The sequence below is a fragment of the Polypterus senegalus genome, chromosome 8 (genome assembly GCF_016835505.1).
Source record: "Polypterus senegalus isolate Bchr_013 chromosome 8, ASM1683550v1, whole genome shotgun sequence".
Taxonomy (NCBI): domain Eukaryota; kingdom Metazoa; phylum Chordata; class Cladistia; order Polypteriformes; family Polypteridae; genus Polypterus; species Polypterus senegalus.
The window spans coordinates 44,860,393-44,881,406 of record NC_053161.1 but is presented as its reverse complement, the minus strand read 5'-3'; the positions used below and the strand labels follow the sequence as shown (position 1 = coordinate 44,881,406).

Here is a 21,014-nt window from a genome sequence, read left to right as displayed (position 1 = left end):
ACATTTGGCTTCTGTCTGCAGATGTTTCCTTACACATCTGAAACAGGTTCAGGTTAGTCAGATTTGTATCTATACACTGACCTTGTGTATGTAAGAGTGTTTGTAAGAGTGAATGTGCCCTGCAATAGATTGATGTTCTTTCTAGGGGTGACTATCAAATTTAAACCCTTTAATTAAATCTAATAGAAAAAAAGTAGCTCAGAAAATGATTGAATGGGTGGCTGGAAGATCTGCTCATTACAGCAATATAAGCAAAATTTGGATAAGGATAAGTCCTCAGCTTCAGAAGTGTCCATGGCGATCTTTATGGCCGTTCTCTTGTCATCCCCAAAGATATGAAACATGGTAAGCGTCTTGCAGAAAGACTGGCCAGTGACTTCAGATGGCTTGCATATCATCTACCACCCATTCTCCCTTCGCTGTTCCTCCAGCTTTGCATATCTTGCTTTTAGATACCAATGCTCCCAAAGAACAGTAAGCTCATTAAATATAACCTACTAGGGGGATTTGAAGAGTAAGAAAAGTATGTTTTCTGTGATGTTGCTGCAGCCACTTCTAGGAACTTGAGTTGTCTATCTGGATTAACTCTCAGTTCTCATTCAAGTGTTGTAGCCGGTGGCACTTATTCTGGGTGATGGTACTATTGATAGTGTCTACTATGGCTTTTAAAACTTGATCATGCCACCACCAGTATCTCTGTTTCCATCAAAGCCGTCTTGCAGCACTTCGAGGTGTGCTCCAGGGTGCCATTCTCTTAGTACAGCAGGAATGCTGAGGTCTCCAGTATATCCTAGCAGAACAGTTTGGAAGGACCTGGTAAACATTATAGGCAGCCTGGCTCAAGACGTTCAAGTGAAGGGGTTTAGCCTTCCAAAGCTCTGGCCATAAGTCATATTCCTATCTACTCCAGGCTGCCCTGCTACCTCTCTCCTTCTCAATCACTGCGTGCAACTGCTTTTGCAGTAGGGAGATTCCTTTCCTTTCCCTGTGCCTATTGGAAAATTGTCCTGCACTTCAGACCAAACCTCCCTTGCACTACTGTGCCCATCATGTCTCAATGCCTCAGCTGAAACTCATCCAGATCAACAGCCTCTGCTGCCTTGCTCTTCTGCCCTGTTCTGACCTTGATGCCAGCTCATGCACTGTGGCAGCTCTCTTGCACAACATACTTTGAACTCCACACTCATACTACTGAAGAGGATATGAAGCCTGTTGCTTTTTGCATACAGAGCAATGTTACTCAGGCTTTAAGGTAGCCCCAGCCATTTGCACAGGTATCCACAGATTTTCCTTGAAAAGCCTTGAAGTTGGAAATTGACACTTCATAGACTCGAAGGGGGCAGAGGATCTGGGACAAAATGTCATGCTGATATATCCAATGTAATTTTTATGGCACATGTATGGGTATGTGACTGAGCCCTGTATTTCCAGCCTTGTATTAAGGATTCAGTGTCCTTCCATAGGCTAAGCATTTAAAAAAATGGAAAGATAGTTAATAGAATATAAATGATAAAGATTCATTAAGAGCTGGCGCCCTGCCCAGGGTGTGTTTCCTGCCCTGCTCCAGCAGACCCCTTGACCCTGTAGTTAGAATATAGCGGGTTGGATAATAGATGGATGGATTCATTAAGAATGCATATCAATTCTATTGTTTATCAAAACCCAAATACCTTTCATACTATGAATTTGTCAAGTTTAAAGCTTTTGTTATATGTCATTCTATTCAGGATAAACCCCAGACCAATACCCATAATTACCAGGTTAACCTAGGGAACCCTGTGACCACAACAGGTGGAAATGGGTTCAAATATTACTGGATGAATTTTGAGTTTAGTCCCTAATAAATAAGAAACTTTCTTTTTTCCAAGCCAGAACACACAAGTATGAAACAACTTGCTAAATGTATTTAAAAAAGAATCAAGAGCAAAATAGGTAATAAAATCTCTTCCCACTAATCTTGGTCCTACATAACCATGACAGCTTCTAAAGCAAAATCCTTCTTACTTAATCAAAAGCAGTAGCTGTGAGAGGAAACTTTATATTGCACACAGCTCAAGAAGCCACCTGCAAGTTAAGACAGGGGTCCACCCTTTAATTGCATGAGGGCTGACTGTCTACACTACGGATGTATGTATTGGCTCAGATGGTAAGGTAAGAATCCCTGTGGTTGTGCTGTTCATTTCCACTGGGACTTCCTGTGAATAAAGATAAATATTTCTGAAATCTGGCTTCTTATTTAGAACATAGAACAAAAGTTTGACGTTCAGTACTGCTAAATGAGTGAGTCTGGTGAAAGATTGTTCTGTATTTCAGCTTACAGAAATGCAGAGGAGTTGGTGCTATATGGTGTCAAGAACAATGCTTCTTTTCTGGAATGTTTACCGAAGTCACCACAAGCTGCAGTCAGATGGCTTGTCCAGAGAAACAATGACAGGAGAAAAGAAGTAAGTTTGTACTATAACTGTCCTTTTTACTGAGCTCAGTTTTATTTTCCAAGCCACTACTGGATAACAGGATATGTGTTCTAAATAAAAAAACTTATCCTTATGTGTTACCTACCTCTTCATTTACTTGAAATTAGCATAACCGAGGCAAGAAACAAGAAATTCAGAAAAGTTCCAAAAATTCTATAATCTACCACACAATACTGATGTCTTCAAAGATATAATTTAAATGACGCCTCAGTTTTACATACAACAATCGTTAAATTCATGTCATAATGTTTCCCACTCTACCTCCTCTCAGGTGAAGCTCAACGAAAGAATCATTGCAGCAGAGCACGGCCTCCTTATTCGATCTGTCCAGGATCACGACCAAGGCCTGTATTATTGCCTGTCTACTGAAAATGGCTTTAAACAAACATTGATGAAAATAAATTTTAAAGTTTTAAACAATGAATTCATCCATTCACTTGTGGACAAAAACTCTCCATGGTCCTGGGCCAGCACTGTGAATGGCCTGCCATTTAATCCAAAAGAGTTTCTGGCACCTTTCAATCACATGGAAATGCAAGCCATCAATCAGTATTGCAAGGACCGACAGAGAGATCGATACACTGACCAGAAAATCCAAGAGGATCTAGTGAAACTGAAGCCCCTTATTGATAGCAAGAAGAGCCGTAATAGGAGGAACCAGCTGCCGGGATCATAAAAATAAGGACCGGTGGGAGCTGGGTGGCCTATGTATGTGAAAATGCGAAGAACAACAGAATTAACTCAAGTAGTAATTTTTCTTTATTGTAAGATTATTTAATGCAGCACATTTTATTTTCACAATAACTGTCGGAAATGCAACAGTAAAGTACTTTCTATGTTTTCTGATGGCAGTTTAAACTCAGATCAATACCGTTGTGAATCTGTGGGAGTCATGCTGCACTATATGCAGTATTGCATACTATGGATTTATTGCTTCTCATATTTCCTCGCAGAATATGGGAAGAATGCTTGGTTTAGATAAAGCTGTTATTGAAACAAGATCCTCTTGCTATTTCACAAGGCAATTGTTCCAACAAAAAATCAAAAAATGTGTAACAGAAAAATTGCTGGAGTTTCCAGGAGGCATGTGGAGAAACACCTGTTCACAGGCGCAGCTGCTGTGAGTTATTGGCTATAATGGAAAGGGAAGAATATGTATAAAGAAAATGAAAACCTTCATCTTCTTGAACCTCATCTGTGAATGTGTGTGCACATGTTACCTATGAGTTACTGATCCTTCTACATTTGCTTCTTTTTCACTTTGTGGTGAAGGTGTATGTAATTTGCTGTACAGTTTACAACCAGCAACTGTGTAAATGAACCTTAGCAAGTGGATATTCAAACTCATTACCAAAATACAAATAAGCTGTATGCTTAGAATGCAAAAAGTGTGATCATAATATTATTACAGTGTCTGGTTTCTGCAAGGAGCTAGGAAAACAAAACTTAGCGTGTAACTTACATTGATTAGACATTTTATATAAATTGTATTGTGCACTGAGATTTTACACACTTTATGTTAAGTCACTGTGAATGGGAGGTAAAAATGCATGTTTTTTTTGAATGGTGTAAAAACAAAATCAGTATTATTAACATGTTAGACAGCACTGTGACTCAGTGCTAAACATAACTGACTCACAGCTCCAGGAGAGCCCCATCACTGTCCCCACGTGGTTTCTTTGTGCCTCGATGAATGATGCCCCAGATATTCCATTTCTTCTCATGCACCTCATAGAAGTGCAGGTTAGGCTTATTGGACCCTCTTAATTGTCCTGTTCTGACTGAGCGGGCACCATGATACTCTGATACCCCATCTGCCTTGTGCCTGATGCTGCTGGAATCGGCTCCAGCTCCATGCACCCGGAAAACGGAATAAGTTGGTTCAGAAAATAATTTGATGGGTATTATTGTATTAGCATTAAACTCTGAACTTTTTCTCCAATGTGAGGATGATCACTTTCTTTCAATACATTCCCGTAGTTGTTACAGCTTTGACATATTAGAAATATTTGATTACTATTTATTTTATTCAATCTGTTGCTTAGTATCTGGCATAATAATGAAAATAAATATTTTTTTATTTTCTTGAATGTTGCATTGAAGTGACACTGTATTATAAACTTCATTGATAACAGAGGGATATCCAGCTGTACTTTAATGGATATATTTTACACTTAATGTCATTTTTTATTGTTTAGCCATTCGTGCTTATTTTTATGAATTTGATTACTTTTGTAGATATTCTTGCCATATACGCTCATGTAGGATATTTTCACTGGACTTTTGCAAAGGTTTTTGACTAAGGTGTATTTGACCTACTTAAGATATTTAGGACACAGCATTGAGTAAAGACAAAATCATTACGATTACACTGTATTTATATAAAAAGCTTAGTAAAGGTGGAAGCACTTGTACATTATAGATTGTAATGTAGTCCTTTGTCTTCATAGAGATTTACTTAAATTCAAATCTGGAGGTTAGTAATCATTTTAAAAATGTAAGAGAATGGAAAAAGGTGCACTTATGAAAAAAAAAAAGGAAATACATTGGGGAGTCCGGTTTATTAATTATGCATGAAAGTGCTTTTATAAATGACTAATCCTAGAGATAACACTTGTTAGTGAATGACAGGAGTAAATGCTAGAGTATAAATAATTTTAAATAACAGTTTTATATCTGTTTTCATAAAAAATGTAATATTTAGCAGGACATATTTTGAATATTTTGATTAGAAAAAAGGTGCAAATAAAAATAAATGGAAGCAGGATTTTTCTACAGAAACAGGTTTTTTGCTTCAGCAGTTAAGGATACACTACTCTCCATTAGAATTCATGTTAGGAAGTAATCTTAAATTATAACAGTATGAATGTCCTGGATTCACATCCTGTGCATGGGTGTTATGTTTGTGTGGAGTTTGCACGTTCTTCCTTTGATTGTGTGGGACCTGCAATGAACTGGTGCCCTGTGTTTTCTGTCTTGTTCCTTGTGCTGCAAGGACAGACCCTGACCCATGTGGCCCTGAACTCGATTAAGTCAATTGAAGAATGTTATGCTAGTGTTATAGGAATGTACACGGTACAAATAATAATAATAATAATAATAATAATAACAATAAGCAGATTCAAAGCACCTTAAATGTAGAACATGTTTTTTTCTAGTAGATAATGCATAAACACTAGCAGCATTGGCCACTTTCTATAGTGTGTGTGTTTTCTGAATCTTGTTTGCTGGCATTTCACTAAATAATGTTTTCTTGGAGATTATGAATGTCAGTGAATCTCAGCTCCGGAATGAATACATCCATCTCTTTTCTGGCATTCCAGTTATTTTGCAATTTGCCTTGCTAAGACTTTTGTTTTTAATTTCTCCTCTTGGAGTTATGCCTAAAACATCTGTGATCACATTATTTTGGACTGTCACTCTATTTTTGCAGATTTTATGCATCTTGTCTTACATTTTAAACACAGGCCACTTTGGGAGTTGAGTGGACCCAAGTGCCTGCTTGTATCGTTTACTGTGATTTTTGACTATAATTTACTTATTTTTGACTCAATGAAAACACATTTTATCTTTGTCTTTGTCAACAAGGCCATCATCTGCCTTCTTTATATTTGTATTGTCAAAGATACCTGTTGTAATGAAAAAGGCCATTTCATAAAATGTTACATCTTTATAAACCTTTTCACTCAGAATGGGTCTTTAACTACCTGTAAATGCTTGTTAATTCTCTGACACAGCTAATTCAATGACAGTCTATTATGTACAATGCTCACCATGATGCCACTTTGTGGGACATTTCAAAATAATCATACAATAAGTTGCAGATATACAAATTAGATGCATTGTTTATAATGTGCCACAAAGGTTTTTGGGTGACTCTCCAACAACCCTCACTGCCACATTATACAACACCTCAGCATGTATCACTATACAGTAGAATAATGAAGAAAGAAAATGTTTGTTCAGTACTTCTTCAATAAAATAATGGAGGTTCTTGGATGCAGGAGTGGTGTACGGGCTCAAATAGGACAGTGCTCATCATTAGAGATCATTTACCCAAGTTATCCAAAGCAGTCAGTCATTTCTCTCAAAGTGGCTTCATCTATAGTTCTCATGGTTATGGGGAAATTGAGCACCAGTTTCAAATCTAACTGAACATTTCCAGATGTAGGACAATGGAGTCAGGTAAACACTTGCTTCATCTGGAAGGACTAACATGAAAGCAGAGATGCCCAGAGCCATTCGTTCCATTATATAAAATCAACACTTTTTCACAGGGAAGGAGCACTAGCAACTTGTGAGCTTTCAGAGTCAATCAAACTTCTTAAAAGCCAACTGTATCTATTATTACATTAGTGTGACTCCCAGCAATTCATTCTCATATTGGTGCATCTTATTTTTTATGTCTGCAATGAGCCCTTTATTTGTATGATATTCACAGCTAGGCTTGGCAGGAAAACATCATCTATTGAGGTTATCCATGTCAAAGAAAAGTATGTAGAATCAAATTCAAGGCTAGGTGAGCATAGCCAATGCACCAAAGGGTGAACTATTGAGCAGTAAAGAATAGGGTCCCTTAAGCCCCATCATGAAAAAGAAAGTGAATGGATGAAACTGGCACCCTGAAAGTGGAACAGAAGATGGATTTTTAGTCAAACCTCTTGGTTACTGGTTAAATCTATCATCATTTTCATCTACAGATATTCATTTTGGATAGCATCTAAAGTACACCCAACATAATTTATTTTCTTTCTGTTGTTTTGCTGAACTCTTTGACAAACTGAAAAAATTGAAGGATCGTTGAATGCCATTATAAGTCTGTTAGACTGAGAGGTTCTAGTTGAGGGAACTTTGACTTCAGGTTAAGATGGCCTTGTCTAAAGAAAGAAGATAACTGAACAGTTCCAGGACATATTGGTGGGACCATATCTCATAGTTGTTTAGGACGTTTCAGGGGAGTGGTCTATTGTTGGAGAATAATTTATCTGGGCTTCACAACTGCTTGTCCCCACACTAGTCTTCTTTGATACAAATCGTGTAGAAAATTAAGAAATGGATGCTTTCTAACCATTATATTCACATTCATTGTGTGAACTGGACATTAAAATATTGTAAACATGAAAAATTATACAGAATTCACAGAGTGCATCTCATTCAAGTAATTAAAGGTTTGGGTTCAGCAAATATTTCAGCTGCTGAGCTAAGGGGAGTTGATTTTTCTTCCTAAAACATTTTTACTGGGTAAGGGTGGAATTTTATGTGTTGATTGTAATTAATCTTAACTCTTACTTTGATATGTTGCATTGATTGTATTTATGTTTGGACTTTTTTTAACATAGTGTGTGTTTAATTGTTTTGTCATAACGATAAATAAATAAAACAACATAAAACATAAAAAGCCCAACACGAGTTGTCAATCTCTATTCTCGTAAGTCTTGCATATGGACATTGGAATGTTTTTCCTAATTATTTTGGGGAACGTTTCCTGAAAATGTATTTGCTCATTAACGAGTGATTCCTGAAACCGTTCATAACTTAGGTAGTACTTAATCTCATTCGAAAATTAACAAATGAACTGACCCACTCATTAATTTTACCATTGTATTTTATTTGGTCTTTTGCCAACAACTCTTTCACAAAGAGACAGAGGTCGGCTTAAAGTAAATTACGAAAAAAACAATAGTGGTGTTATTTTGACAACATAACATTAATAATAATAATAATAATAATAATAGGTAAATGTTGCAAAAGAAATATAACATTATTATGTAAGGCATAAATTAGCACAAAAGGAGATCTGCAGCTTTGATACCTGTACAATTTCAGTGCATAATTATTTAGTCATAAGCTAATTATGTTATCAGTCACATCCTTTAAAGTTAGAATGTGAATTGCCACTTAGTAGCAGCAATGACAATGGTTGCTGTGCAACTCAAGTTTAAACACCATTGTGACAGCACCAAGTCTCAGGTCTAAGTATTTTTTTGCAGGAAGGACATGAACTCCTTTGGACCATCTCAGTAATCAACAACTAACAGAGAAACACTGGCTGCACAGGGTTGAAATAATAACCCTCCCTGGTCTGATGCAGAACGAACTGGAAAGAGGAACACAATGCAATTTTGCCTTCAGTTCCATTATGCAGCTGCTGATAGAGCTCCATTTATATGCCCTTGGTGGATTCCTGCATACTATCAGAGATGCACATGGCCTCTGCAAGGTCTCTGTGTCCAAATTTGTGCATTCAGTGACAAGATTTCTGTTGCACCATGCACACAACAAACACTAAGATTGTGGGCTCAAATACCAATGTTGGCACAGTGTGACCACAACCAAGTCACTTAACCCCCACTGTGCTCCAATTGGAAAACCAAAATAAAAGCAACCAATTTTATTGTAAATGTAAATCATCCTGGGTAAACGTATTAGCCACAGAAGTAAAAATAAAAATAAAACGCTTTACATGACATTCAAATTAGTTTTCATGCTATTGCAGTCATACCTGGCATTATAGGTGCAGTGAATAGAACTCTCATTCCTATTCATACACCCAGCCTCTTGTATCTCATCCACACCTGGAAGCAATCATCAAAGACTTTTTATAAGTCTCATGGCAAAGTGGCCTGGGAGTATATGTGAAGATTATATCTGGTCCAACTCTGTCCCCACCTGCCTCAAGCACACAGCCACAATCCCTGTCCCAAAGAAAAATAAAAAAATAAAGTAGACTGCCCTAATGATTACCACCCAGTGGCACTTACTCCCATAGCCATGAAGTGCTTTGAGAGGCTGGTGCTAGAATACATCAAGGACATCATTTCTGACAGTCTGGACACCCTCCAGTTTGCCTACTGTTGCAACAGGTCCACTGAGGATGCCATCTCCATAACACTTCACACCACCCTGTCTCATCTGGAGAACAAGAACTGTTATGCCAGGCTGCTGTTTGTGGACTACAGCTCTGTATTTAACACTATCATTCCATCCCAGCTCATTGCTAAACTCCTCTTCTCTGTGCAACTGGGTACTGGACTTCCTCACCGGCAGACCTCAGCAAGTGCATATTGGTGGAAAACCTCCTCCATCATCACCATCAACACTGGCACCCCGCAGGGCTGTGTGCTAAGGCCCCTGCTTTACTCTTTCTACACCCATGACTGTGTAGCTAAGTACAGCACTAACACCATCCTCAAGTTTGCTGATGATACCACTGTAATAGGTCTGATTAGCGAGGATGATGAGACGGCCTACAGGAAGGAGGTCAGACTCCTGTCAGAATGGTGTCAGGACAACAACCTCACCCTCAACGTTAGCAAAACTAAGGAAATGATTGTGGATTTCCGCAAACAAGCAACAGAGTACAGCCCCATCTACATCAGAGGTGAGGCTGTGAAGCAGGTCAGCAGCTTTAGGTTCCTCAGAGTCACCCTCACTGATGACCTTAAATGGCCAAGTCACACTGCGGCAGTAGTCAAGAAAGCCCAACAACGCCTCTACTTCCTCAGGAGACTGAGTAAAGCCCAGATGTCCCCCACAACCCTGTGCAGATTCTACAGGTATACTCTGGAATCCATCCTGACAGGATGCATCACATCTTGGTACAGCAACTGCTCAGTCCAGGACTGTAGAGCTCTGCAGCATGTGGTGAATACAGCACAGCAGATCACAGGCACACAGCTCCCTGTGATCCGTGACATTCACACTACACGCTGTCTCAGGAAAGTGAACCGTATTAGGCTGAACCCCAGCCACCCTGCACTGTCACGTTTCACCCTCCTCCCATCTGGAAAGTGACTAAAGCCCATTCAGACGGGCACCTCCAGTTTCAGGAACAGTTTCTACCCAACTGCAATCAGACACACGAACAATCAGTAACCTTGTGTCACCACCACTGCTGCCTGCACATATACTTTTGCCACTGTCTCTATTTATTCCTAGGATTCTGGTTTTATTTATTTATTTATTTATTTATTTATATTCATTTATTTATAGTGTGTGGTTGTTTTGACTATTTTCACTGTCTGCAGGGGCACATGTAAGCAAGAATTTAATTGTACATGGTAATTGTACTTGTACACATGACAATAAAGAATTGAATTGAATTGAGCTGTGTTAGATGTCAAAGAATGGTGCATTTCCAATGTGGTGAAGAGGGCTGGGATGACCAGGCTGTGGTGGACAATTTAGCCAGGACATCAGGATGAAACCCTATTCTTTTCAAAAGATGGCCTGGGGTATTAATTGAGAGTCAGGACCTCAATTTTATGTCTTATCTGAAGGACAGCATCATATTTATAGCGCTGGGGCATTGGGCTCCACACACAGCTCCAGAGGGTAAGCATTCCTTCTGGCCTCACCAACACCTCTTCCAGCATCAACCCTAGATTTTACCAGGTGGTCTCATATCCAACTATTGGCTAGGCCCGCACATACTTAGCTTCAGGTGGATGACCTGTTTTGTAGTGCAGGTGATATGGATAGTGACAAATAGTGTGCCACAAACCCCAAGTACACTATTCCAATCTCATTCTTTATCCTTTTCTCTGGCTGTACCACCTCACTGTCTCAGCTCAAAAGGCCTCAGTCCAGGGGTGACTTTATACTCCAGTCGGAACCCTAATCAGGAATATCCAGTGGCCTGCCTCATAGTTCTTCCTGTAATGGACCTTTGTCCACATTTTTAAATATTTCAAACTTCTGTTGCTGCCAGCAGTTCACAATTTATTATTAATGAATCAGTTTTTTGGTTACAGTTGTAAATGGTTTACAAATAACAAAAAATTGGAAAATGATTAATTTAATATAACCAGTCACTTTGTTTGCGTGTTGAAAATCGGGTAGAAATTTTTGTTGAAAAAATTTGAAAGTTATTCTTTTTCCCAAATTTCTTCAGATGGTAAATCATAACCTCATTTAAATGTTTACACATTTTTATATTTTATGCATCGATTTCTGTCAGTAATTAGTGCAATGCTACAGGCCATTCAATGTTTGAGGTGTTGCTATGATTTGTGGCCATTTTTGTGACAGCTGATGCATTGTTTGTGGCTAAAGTCAAAAACTGTATTGCAGTGGATCATTTGTCTTGTAATAAGGGTTACAATAGTGACCTGAAAGAGCATTATGGTTTCAACAAAGGTCCAAAATAACCCAGCTTGTCCATAATATTTAAGAGAGATAAGACAGGGACACTTCTACCCTGTTGCCCTGTTACTGAAGCAACTAATCACCACTTTACTAACTTCTCATATCTGTTTCTTTTGTAGCTTAAAATTCACAGGATCCCATTACTTTAGAAGTTATTTGTGATCTTCTTCAACATAACATCTTTGACATAATCATGTATGATTGCTGAAGAGTGGGTGCTGCCCATTTATTAGTGAAATGAGCTGTCCAGATGGAAAATAAATAAAATACAGGCTGCATCTTAGTATGTCACTTTCTGTTTTCATCAGTTTGTCGATTGTTTTTTATTTTATATCCATGTAGCAAAATCTTAAGTCATAAAATGTAGTAATTAAAATAGTCACTCTTTATGTAGATTGTGTATTGTTCAGTGCAAAGGAGACTTGACTACCATGCATTTAAATTTTCTTCCACTTGTCTAACAGGAATGCTTCTTTCTGTATAAGCCTGTCCTTGCTTCTGACATTGCTGTAATTAAGAAGAATCAAGATGTTTATCTAAATGTAAACTTATAGCTTAGTGATCATTACGATAAAACACCATTATTGTCCTGTTTTAATCAACAATACAGCCAATTTTAGGCAGAATACTTTTTTTTTCTCATAATGCAGCATAGTGACTGATAGAACAGCGTAGCCTCCAGCTATTGAGATAGTGATCTGACTCTGAACAGTTGTGATGGGACTGGGTATGCTACTTACAGTGAATAGCACAGAATATAACAGCAGCTTTTTGTTTGCCAAGAAGTCCTTCTACCAGCTGCTCCTCAACAGCCCTGGACTGGCTCCATCACTGAACTGCGGTAAAACAGCTGTAGAAGAATCTGGCCTAATCTTTCAAATAGCTGTTTATCATTTTAAACAAGAAACATAGCCAACCATCACAACAGCACACCTTTGGAAGAAAATCAAGTTTAAATCCGAGAGAACATAATGTCCAAAGTCTCTGCATGTGGCAACTGCACCTTGGCTGAAACCTGATCCCATGAACTGTAAGGTGTCGATATTATGTACTACTGTGCTGCTCTTTTTATGTTTCTGTTTGTTTCCATTTGTAATGTATATTAACCATCACTGATTCAAGCCACGATCACACTTTGTACAGAACATTTGCACACAGCAGGCCATATATACAAAATACAAACACAAAGGGAAAATTTAACCTTCCGGTCCATTTTGGCTCATGAGTCAAAATACATGGAGCTTTGGCACTAGCTCAGTTTTCTAATATGCAAAGTATGAAATGCAAAAGTAAAAGAGAGAAGAATTGTGTTTAAAATTGTTAAAATGGGCATGGACCTTAAAAACAGTATGTCCGGTGACTGAGGACACTGCTGCCCCATAAAATATAAATCCCTGAAATGCTCAAATAATTTATTATATTTGTCAGGCCATCCTGGCTCTCAAATGACAACACCAGCATTCGAAAATGTAAGATGAATATTTGGGTGACAATACGTTCAGATGGCACAAACCATTCGTAACACAGTAACACTGAAATTACAAACCCAGTACCAATGTTTCATTCCCTTGTTTTAACCTAAAAACATTTTTTAAAAAACAAACAAATGCAAGAAAGGGCATAAAAACAGTACAAAGTGGCTTATGGTTTGATATTGTAAAATGTGCCTTATTTTGAGTGAAAAAATCATGTAAGCACATAACTGAAAGGTGAGTGGTCCTAGTAACACAACATGAGCAGTGACGGTAGGTCACCAAGAATGACAGTTTATTATTGCACTTACATGAGTCAAAAATGTGACCCAGTATGTACATTCATTGAATGTGTAGCCAATCAAATATATTCATATATTCCCCTGACTAGTGCAGTCATTCTTTACAAATATCTGCATAACAAAAAGTTAATTTCCTCCTTATTATAAACAATTTTGTGTGATGTTTTGGTCATTTTCAGTGGTAAAGTAACTATAATACAGTAGCTAACCAACATGTTAAATAATGCATTTGTCTGACAGCTCCTTAAATTAACAGGATAAAGCTGCATTACAAAAGGTTCCCAAAAGAGCCTCCAGGTTCATTTATTTCAATTCAGGTGGCAACACACAAGCCTAAGATTAACTTTTTTCACTTAATTAAATGAAGGTAAAGCTGAAGCAAGCTGCTTATTGATAGTGATTACTGAATTAACTTACTCTCCAAAGTGACTTAAATATTCTGTAATACTACATTTTTCTTTATGTCACTGTATCTGGACAGTACTGTTATGAGTTTTATTCACATGTGCATGTTAACTGTGGCACACAGGGGCTCAGCAGTTAGAATTGCTAGCCAAGCATTGGAGTAGATAGCCAGAGACAACTGGAGGCTTGTATAGTCAGCTGAAAACACAGGTTAGTGTATTTCTGTCCTCTATCAGCACAAATCTTCTTTCCTTATTGGGAGAATGAGAATCGGCATGTAAGCACTATGATATTTCTGTATTTTGTGGGGGAGGAATTCAGTCCTTGTTTGGAGACGGAGAAGACCAGCAAGTTGAAGAAGAACTGTATAAAAGGTCTGGACAGTAGCCAGACCCTTCGAGGCTGTGTCGACACAAAGTTGTTGAAAAACCTCCCAGCGTGGGGACGAAGAAAATGGCTGACTGTGTTGATCCAGATTTCCCACCTGGATAAAAGTCTGTCCATATGCCTCCCCGTCTGTAACCGCGTAAAACGCCAGTAAATGTAAGCTAAAAGATATTTTGTCTCATGTGATTCTTGTACCGCCGTAATCACTATGGGAGGGATATTGCCTTTTCTGGTATATTATGATATTGTTTAATTATTTAATAAGCCACAATATTAAAAGAACACATTTCCAAGAGAGCTAATGCCTCTGCAGGAAACATATTCCAATACAAAGTTTTCTATATTTCTAACATTAGAGCACTCACGTCTTCAATGAAGCATGCATGTTAGGACTTAATTCCAAAGCATTGTGGTTTAGATTTCAGCACGTTAGTAACAAGCAGTGATGTACACAAAGGAGTGCGTCAGTTAAATGATAGACTTGTAAATTAAAGTTGCACATGTTACTGTTTTAATCTTCACTGTATTAACATCCTTTTAGATGCCTTTGTCATCTTTAATGAGTGGCAGCAGCAACACACACCTCCACAACGGCATGAAAATGGGCATTAAAAGTTGCTGAAACAAAAATGTTTTCTTTGTTGAGACACTGACTGCCAAATTATAATATTTCATACCACACTTGATGTATCTGAGCCAGTGCCTTCTTACACTTCATCTTCTGTGGTGAATAGCTGACCCAGACAAGTGAGCACCAATCTTTTGAGCTCTGACAATGGCACCAGTGACAGGCTTTCTATTCTGCAGGATTGTTGCACAACTGCTACAAGCACATACAACTTAGAGGATGTGACTGCTGAATGTCATGAATGTCGTGTCCAACATTTGATACATGCCACATATTTCTAACCAAAAGCAAAGCCCTAAATTGTAACATTCAAAATTGCTGCAAAAGGTTGTTATATCTAACACTAGCTATAGTTCCTTATAGACCCTTTGTAAAGGGTTGCTTGCAATAGAATAATTACTAACATTTCTTGGGTATTTCATTTTTTATTTGTTCATGACGTAAATATTCTGCTTCTGAGCATACATCATAGAAGTGCAATATGAGTAAAAAGGAAATAATTTTGCATTAAATAGTAATAAAAGCCATGGTACGTCTAGTAAGTCATGTAATCATAAGTAACAATTATATATTATATTACTATGATCAAATACTTTTTAAAAGTTCATGACTACAACATAATAGTTAAGTCGCCCTTCTTTCAATAAGATTTATTCACTCAGGAGTTTTCCAATCATCAGTCTACAGAAGTTTTAAGATTCAGATCTTGGCTGCTTCCTGAGACATTTACATTTTTGTATTTTTTCATAAACGTATGCTGGTGGTTACCAGAATTTATCCTGGACATATTCTCAGGAAACTAATTTATTTCAGTTGACACTGGAAGCTAAAATTTAGAACAAAAATCAGAAAAAAAATGTTTCCTTTTTCCCTGTATTTTAAAGCTATGCATGATAATCATAGATTTGGTAGTTATTCATTTTTAACAGATGAGCTTTTTATAGATGAAATGGGCACCGTTTACTTCATTGTTTTGCTTTCCAACAAATGATTAAAATTTATGATTCCTCTAAAATGTAGTAATGATAATATAAAACTTCTGCAGGTGGAAAAGAAAAAGACTGAAAAATATATACATATTCTTCCAGAGATAGAATGCCTTCCTGCTACTCAATAATTATTTTTGTGTGTTTTAAAGACTCTTGGAAAGATTTCGATCACAACTGGGTGTTGATGATTGCATTGCCTATAGAAAAATGGTCTAAGGTGAAGCACAGAAAAAAACAAAAATACATCTTTCATGAAGATTCAAGATAAAGTTAAGCTACCTTTACCCTGAACAGAGATACCAGGATTCACTGCTGGAGCCAAGCATGGTGCTGATGTTTGATGGTCAGCATGTGATGGCTTAATGACTTTGGGAGCTGCCTGGAGCTGCCAACTCAAGGCAATGGGTGGGGATAAGTGACAGGCTGGACAGTCAAGGCACACTGCTGCTTAGCTCTAGGTGGGTACGATAAAGGTGGGCTTTGTAGAGGTCATTGAGAAGGTTGCTTCGATGTGACATTGTGATGTTGAGAGAAAAAATGTACTCTATAGTTCCTTGTTTGCCCTTAAAAGCAAATTTAAATATTTTGTGTTTTTTGCTAAAACAGAGAACTGCCTACTGAATCTTTAGTTACAGGAAGACTTATTTGTGGACAAAAATACTTTGAATACCATAGTCATAAGGAAGAGCCTGTGAAATTTGAATCTGAGTGGTGAATTGTTATTAGATGTTTAATATTCTTTGCTTCTGATTTTTACAAAGATCAATTTAAACATCCCTTTTAATATAACATTTGCATCCTCCCACTTTTGCTTACTACTTCATTTTTCTTCCACCCACGATAATAACCTACAGTACATACTAAAATAATGAGGTGTAATTTCAACAGTAAGTTTGCCTACTTACACTCAATCAGAGTTCTAGATATTGCGTTATATGAAAATCGTATTATCTGAAATCATGCAGGAAAGTATCAGAATTTTAGTTGTATTAATATTAAGTTATACAATTAAAATAAACACTGCTAATAGTGCTATTTTGACATCTGCATACAATATGTGAAACATTTATTTGAAAAAGAAAGAATTCAGCTTCTGTAAGGAAGTTAATGTAGCATATCAAATAAATAGCAATTTAAACTTATGGATGTTGCTTTCTGTTTGTGCAGAAAACAGTCATTCCGAGCTGTACTTTTAATTATCATATGTGACTTCATAAGTACTTGTACTGGTTCTATTTTTGTTGTATTTCTGCATTAATTGTGTATGTTGTTGAGACATCACAAGATGAAAGTTGTGGCTTCTAATTTCATTAAGTCATTTTGAAATTCTCATTAATTTAATGTCATAATGATTAAGTCAACTGTTAAATGTTGGACTAACTGGTGTGTGCCTTTCTCTAATATTTTTTCACATAACCAGCCTTATGAGTTTGCTCAAACAAACACATATTTATACAAGGAAATGATTAGTACAGAACTGAAAGAAAACATATGATTGTACATCCAAAAAATTAACTATTGCTTTTAATTCATTTTTCAATATTTGTTGCGGGCCCATTTGTAATTTTTTTCCCTCTATTAAATGAGTTGAATGAGTTCCGAAGTGAAACAACCTGTACCAAATACTTTCCTGCATTGCATTTTCAGTTGCCTTTTCTAGCTGCATTTGTGATATTGTTGGACGAAATTTGTTTTTCATATTTGAATGTCTAGGTTTTCATTGTAATTGAGTTTCGTACTTACCTTTAATTTTAATGTGTAACATGCATAAATTGTTAAAAATGAGCAACAGCAACCACATTTTAGGAAACTTACTACCAGTGCCTGGCTGGTAAAGGAAGAATAAAGTGAAATCCCCTAGGACATACAGTATGTCAAATGCTCCTCTACTAGGCTGTTAATGTCACCACAGAAGCTGATTTGTATATTATGGATCACTTTTAAATGCCCATCACCCATTAAATTATAGGACAAGAAGGACAAGTGTAAAGGATTTATATATTTGAATGAGCTGGAATGATGTTCAATTATTTTAGATTATTAGATATATAATAAGAATAAAATTAAAATAAATAAAAAGTTTTACCATACTGTTTCTTTTCTGCATAATGCATATTTTCAATGCTTATTTTTCACCATAATTATGGCTATGGCATCTATTGATGGTCTTGCTTCTCTTTTGTCTTTTGGATAAGGCCTTGTCAAAGAAGTTAATTCCAGCTATATAACGTAGCATGAAAGAAGCACGATTACAATCTGACATGGGGAAAGATTTTGTTGTATACTGTCAAAATTAATCAGCTGGATATTTACTTCATAAACAAACAGATGGCCCCAGGGTTCTTGCTTTAATCTAAAAATCTTGTGTCTTTTCTTCAATGTATGTCACAGTTTGTCATGCGATTTTTGTCTTTCATTATTAACAAATGTAGCCTTTGATTGAATTTCTATACTGCTTGATGGTTTTAGGATAAACATTTACTGAGCTAGATTTCTATTGTTTTAATAGTAGATACATTTACATGGTTTGTACTATTCACATTTAAATGTTGAAATATATTGCTTTATTAATTATCCTATTATATAATGTGAAATTACTGAATTCCTCTATGAATATAATTAGTTCTTCCTTTGTTCTTTCTTTCAAACTGCATTTTCTTTATTTTTTAAATTATCATTAGTGTTGTAGAACTGCCAGTTTGTCTATTTTTCAAATACATTTTTTAGAAAACCACAAAATGATAAAGTCAAATGTTTTGTTTATTATGTATGGGTAAATAAATTGAAAACAAACTGACTACCGGGATCACAGAGGAGATTGAAGAATCTTTTTATACTCTTAACCAATTTAAAGTGTTTACTTCATTACTTATTTGATGCATCCTGGCACCATTATCTATGTTACAGATTTTTATTTCATAATTTACTACATGTTTTGCTTACTGACTCATATTATATTTTGAGACTTCTGACCATTATTTACACCAGTCTTAATAGGAAGCAGAAAGATTTGAGTTGTGGTTTAAAGCATGTTGGGTTTAATGAGCACTTTGACTCTGCCTTTCCAAAGTGCATGAATAACTGTGCAAAGTAAAAGAGGTCACCAGGTAATATATTTATATGCAGAATTATATATAATTCTTATTACGATGAGTGATATATCTGCAATATGAGCACAAGTAATCACGTTAATGTTACATCTTGTATGGAACAAATGGTAGTAAGCTCATAACATTACATTCCATTGTCTTTTAACAAGAGTTTATCAAAATCCACAGAAGACATACATGGGAGAGTGTTTGTGTGTTCATTTGGGTGGCTTGAGGTTGTTGTGTGTGGTCCTCAGTACAATGACTTATAATGATTCATGTGTATAATTACATTTTATTATGTAGTTTGTAATTCTCTGATAGAATGCTGGAATTAAAATACACACCCTTATTGTTAGCACATGTAATCAATACTACATAAAACAATTTCATAGGAGGTGGTCCTAGACTATATTGCAATTTTCAACAGGAAAACATTTTTTCAAACTTTTATTGCCATTTCTTATATTATTGTTTTGGTTTAATTATTCTGTTATAGTACTAGGGTGTTGTGCCGTGTTGGCCATTATGAATGTCGAGAAAAGCCAAGCCAAGCCTGAATGAATCTATTAATTTTTTACATTTAAGATTTTTCATTTAAAGATTTACCATTGTTGTTTCTTGTCCTAGTATGTGTATATAAACACAGGGAACTCCAGTTTCTGTATTACATCTTGCCTGAAGAAGGGGCCTGAGTTGCCTCAAAAGCTTGTATATTGTAATCTTTTTAGTTAGCCAATAAAAGGTGTCATTTTGCTTGGCTTTATTCTGTTTATGAAATAATGCTTTGGATTTTATGCTTCATAATGTTAAAAGTCCTGTTAACACCAACTTGTGATGATTGCTCACGGCCGTGCTGTTTTTGAGAACAGCTTGGTTGCCGGGCATGACAATCTGCAGGTCACATCTGACCTGTACAAGATTGCAGAGTGCATTGTCTTACAACCAAACATTGGGATAATACCCAACACTCATGATAAAGAATCAATGCATTACTCTTAGGATAAAGAACAACAACAACAACAACATTTATTTATATAGCACATTTTCATACAAACAGTAGCTCAAAGTGCTTTACATATTAAAGAATAGAAAAATGAAAGACATAATTATAAAAAAATAAATCAACATTAACATCGAATAAGAGTAAGGTTCAATGGCCAGGGGGGACAGAAAAGAATTCTTAGTGGCAGTCAGTACCTATTTGTTGTTATTTTTAATTATAAAGGTTTTGCTTTTGTTTAGAATCATTTTATCTTCCTGGCTTTGACCGACATACATTTTTTTTACCACTCTTTTGTTTTATCATTTAGAGTGTTTTTCTCCCAGCTGTTGCTGAATAAAACCAAATTTTTGGACTGGCCTTGTTCCTTATTTTGGGTAAAGTAGACAGCCAGTGAAGCCATATATACTATGTTAGTGGTGTACCATTAAAAATGCATGACATACATTAAACCATTAATGGCAACAAAAAAGGAAGTAGGTTACCTCATAGTATGCAAACCACTAACCACAAACCTTCACATTTTTCAAGGCAGGGTTTTAAAAAACTTCTTTTTAGCAGTAGTTGCTGGGTTGGTTGTTTCTTTGAGGGGGTTATATTTTTAATTTAACTTAATCTTTTACATACATGGCTAAAGCACAAACATACACAGTGACATATGCATATAGTTTGCATATGCTGAATAGTTGATCAACCAGTTCATCTTCACCTGCTTGGGCTGGGTTAATTCCCTTTTCCGAAGTCTATTCCCTTTTCCTGAAAGAAAGGCAGGACAGGCTATGATTCATCTGGAGATCCTATACACAACCTTGTAGTAGTTGCCCCATACCAATACCTCATGGAAGAAAGCAAAATAAACTGTAACAAAGACATATTTACATCTTTATAATAAAAAGGGTCATCTAAATTGCAGAATTTGATATGCCTATTCACTTTAGCTTAATGGCATATAGTTCTTCATTCATAGTATCAATATATTATTCATATATATATATATATATATATATATATATATATATATATATATATATATATATATATATATATATATATAGTGGCGGACAGCTGGGGCCCTTGCCTGGCTGGGACACCTCTTCTTTATATGGTCTGCAGGAACA

The 21,014-nt window shown here is 36.4% G+C and overlaps 1 protein-coding gene across 1 annotated transcript in view; it reads left to right on the top strand.

Moving 5' to 3' along the window:
* Nucleotides 1-5,011, top strand: part of sema3c (sema domain, immunoglobulin domain (Ig), short basic domain, secreted, (semaphorin) 3C) — a 161,938-nt gene extending 156,927 nt beyond the window's left edge. The window contains exons 17-18 of the mRNA XM_039761054.1: nucleotides 2,314-2,444; nucleotides 2,746-5,011. Coding sequence (XP_039616988.1) covers nucleotides 2,314-2,444; nucleotides 2,746-3,150 — 536 coding nt within the window. The 3' untranslated portion in view covers nucleotides 3,151-5,011. The remainder of the gene's footprint in view (nucleotides 1-2,313; nucleotides 2,445-2,745) is intronic.
* The last annotated feature ends 16,003 nt before the right edge of the window (nucleotides 5,012-21,014 follow it).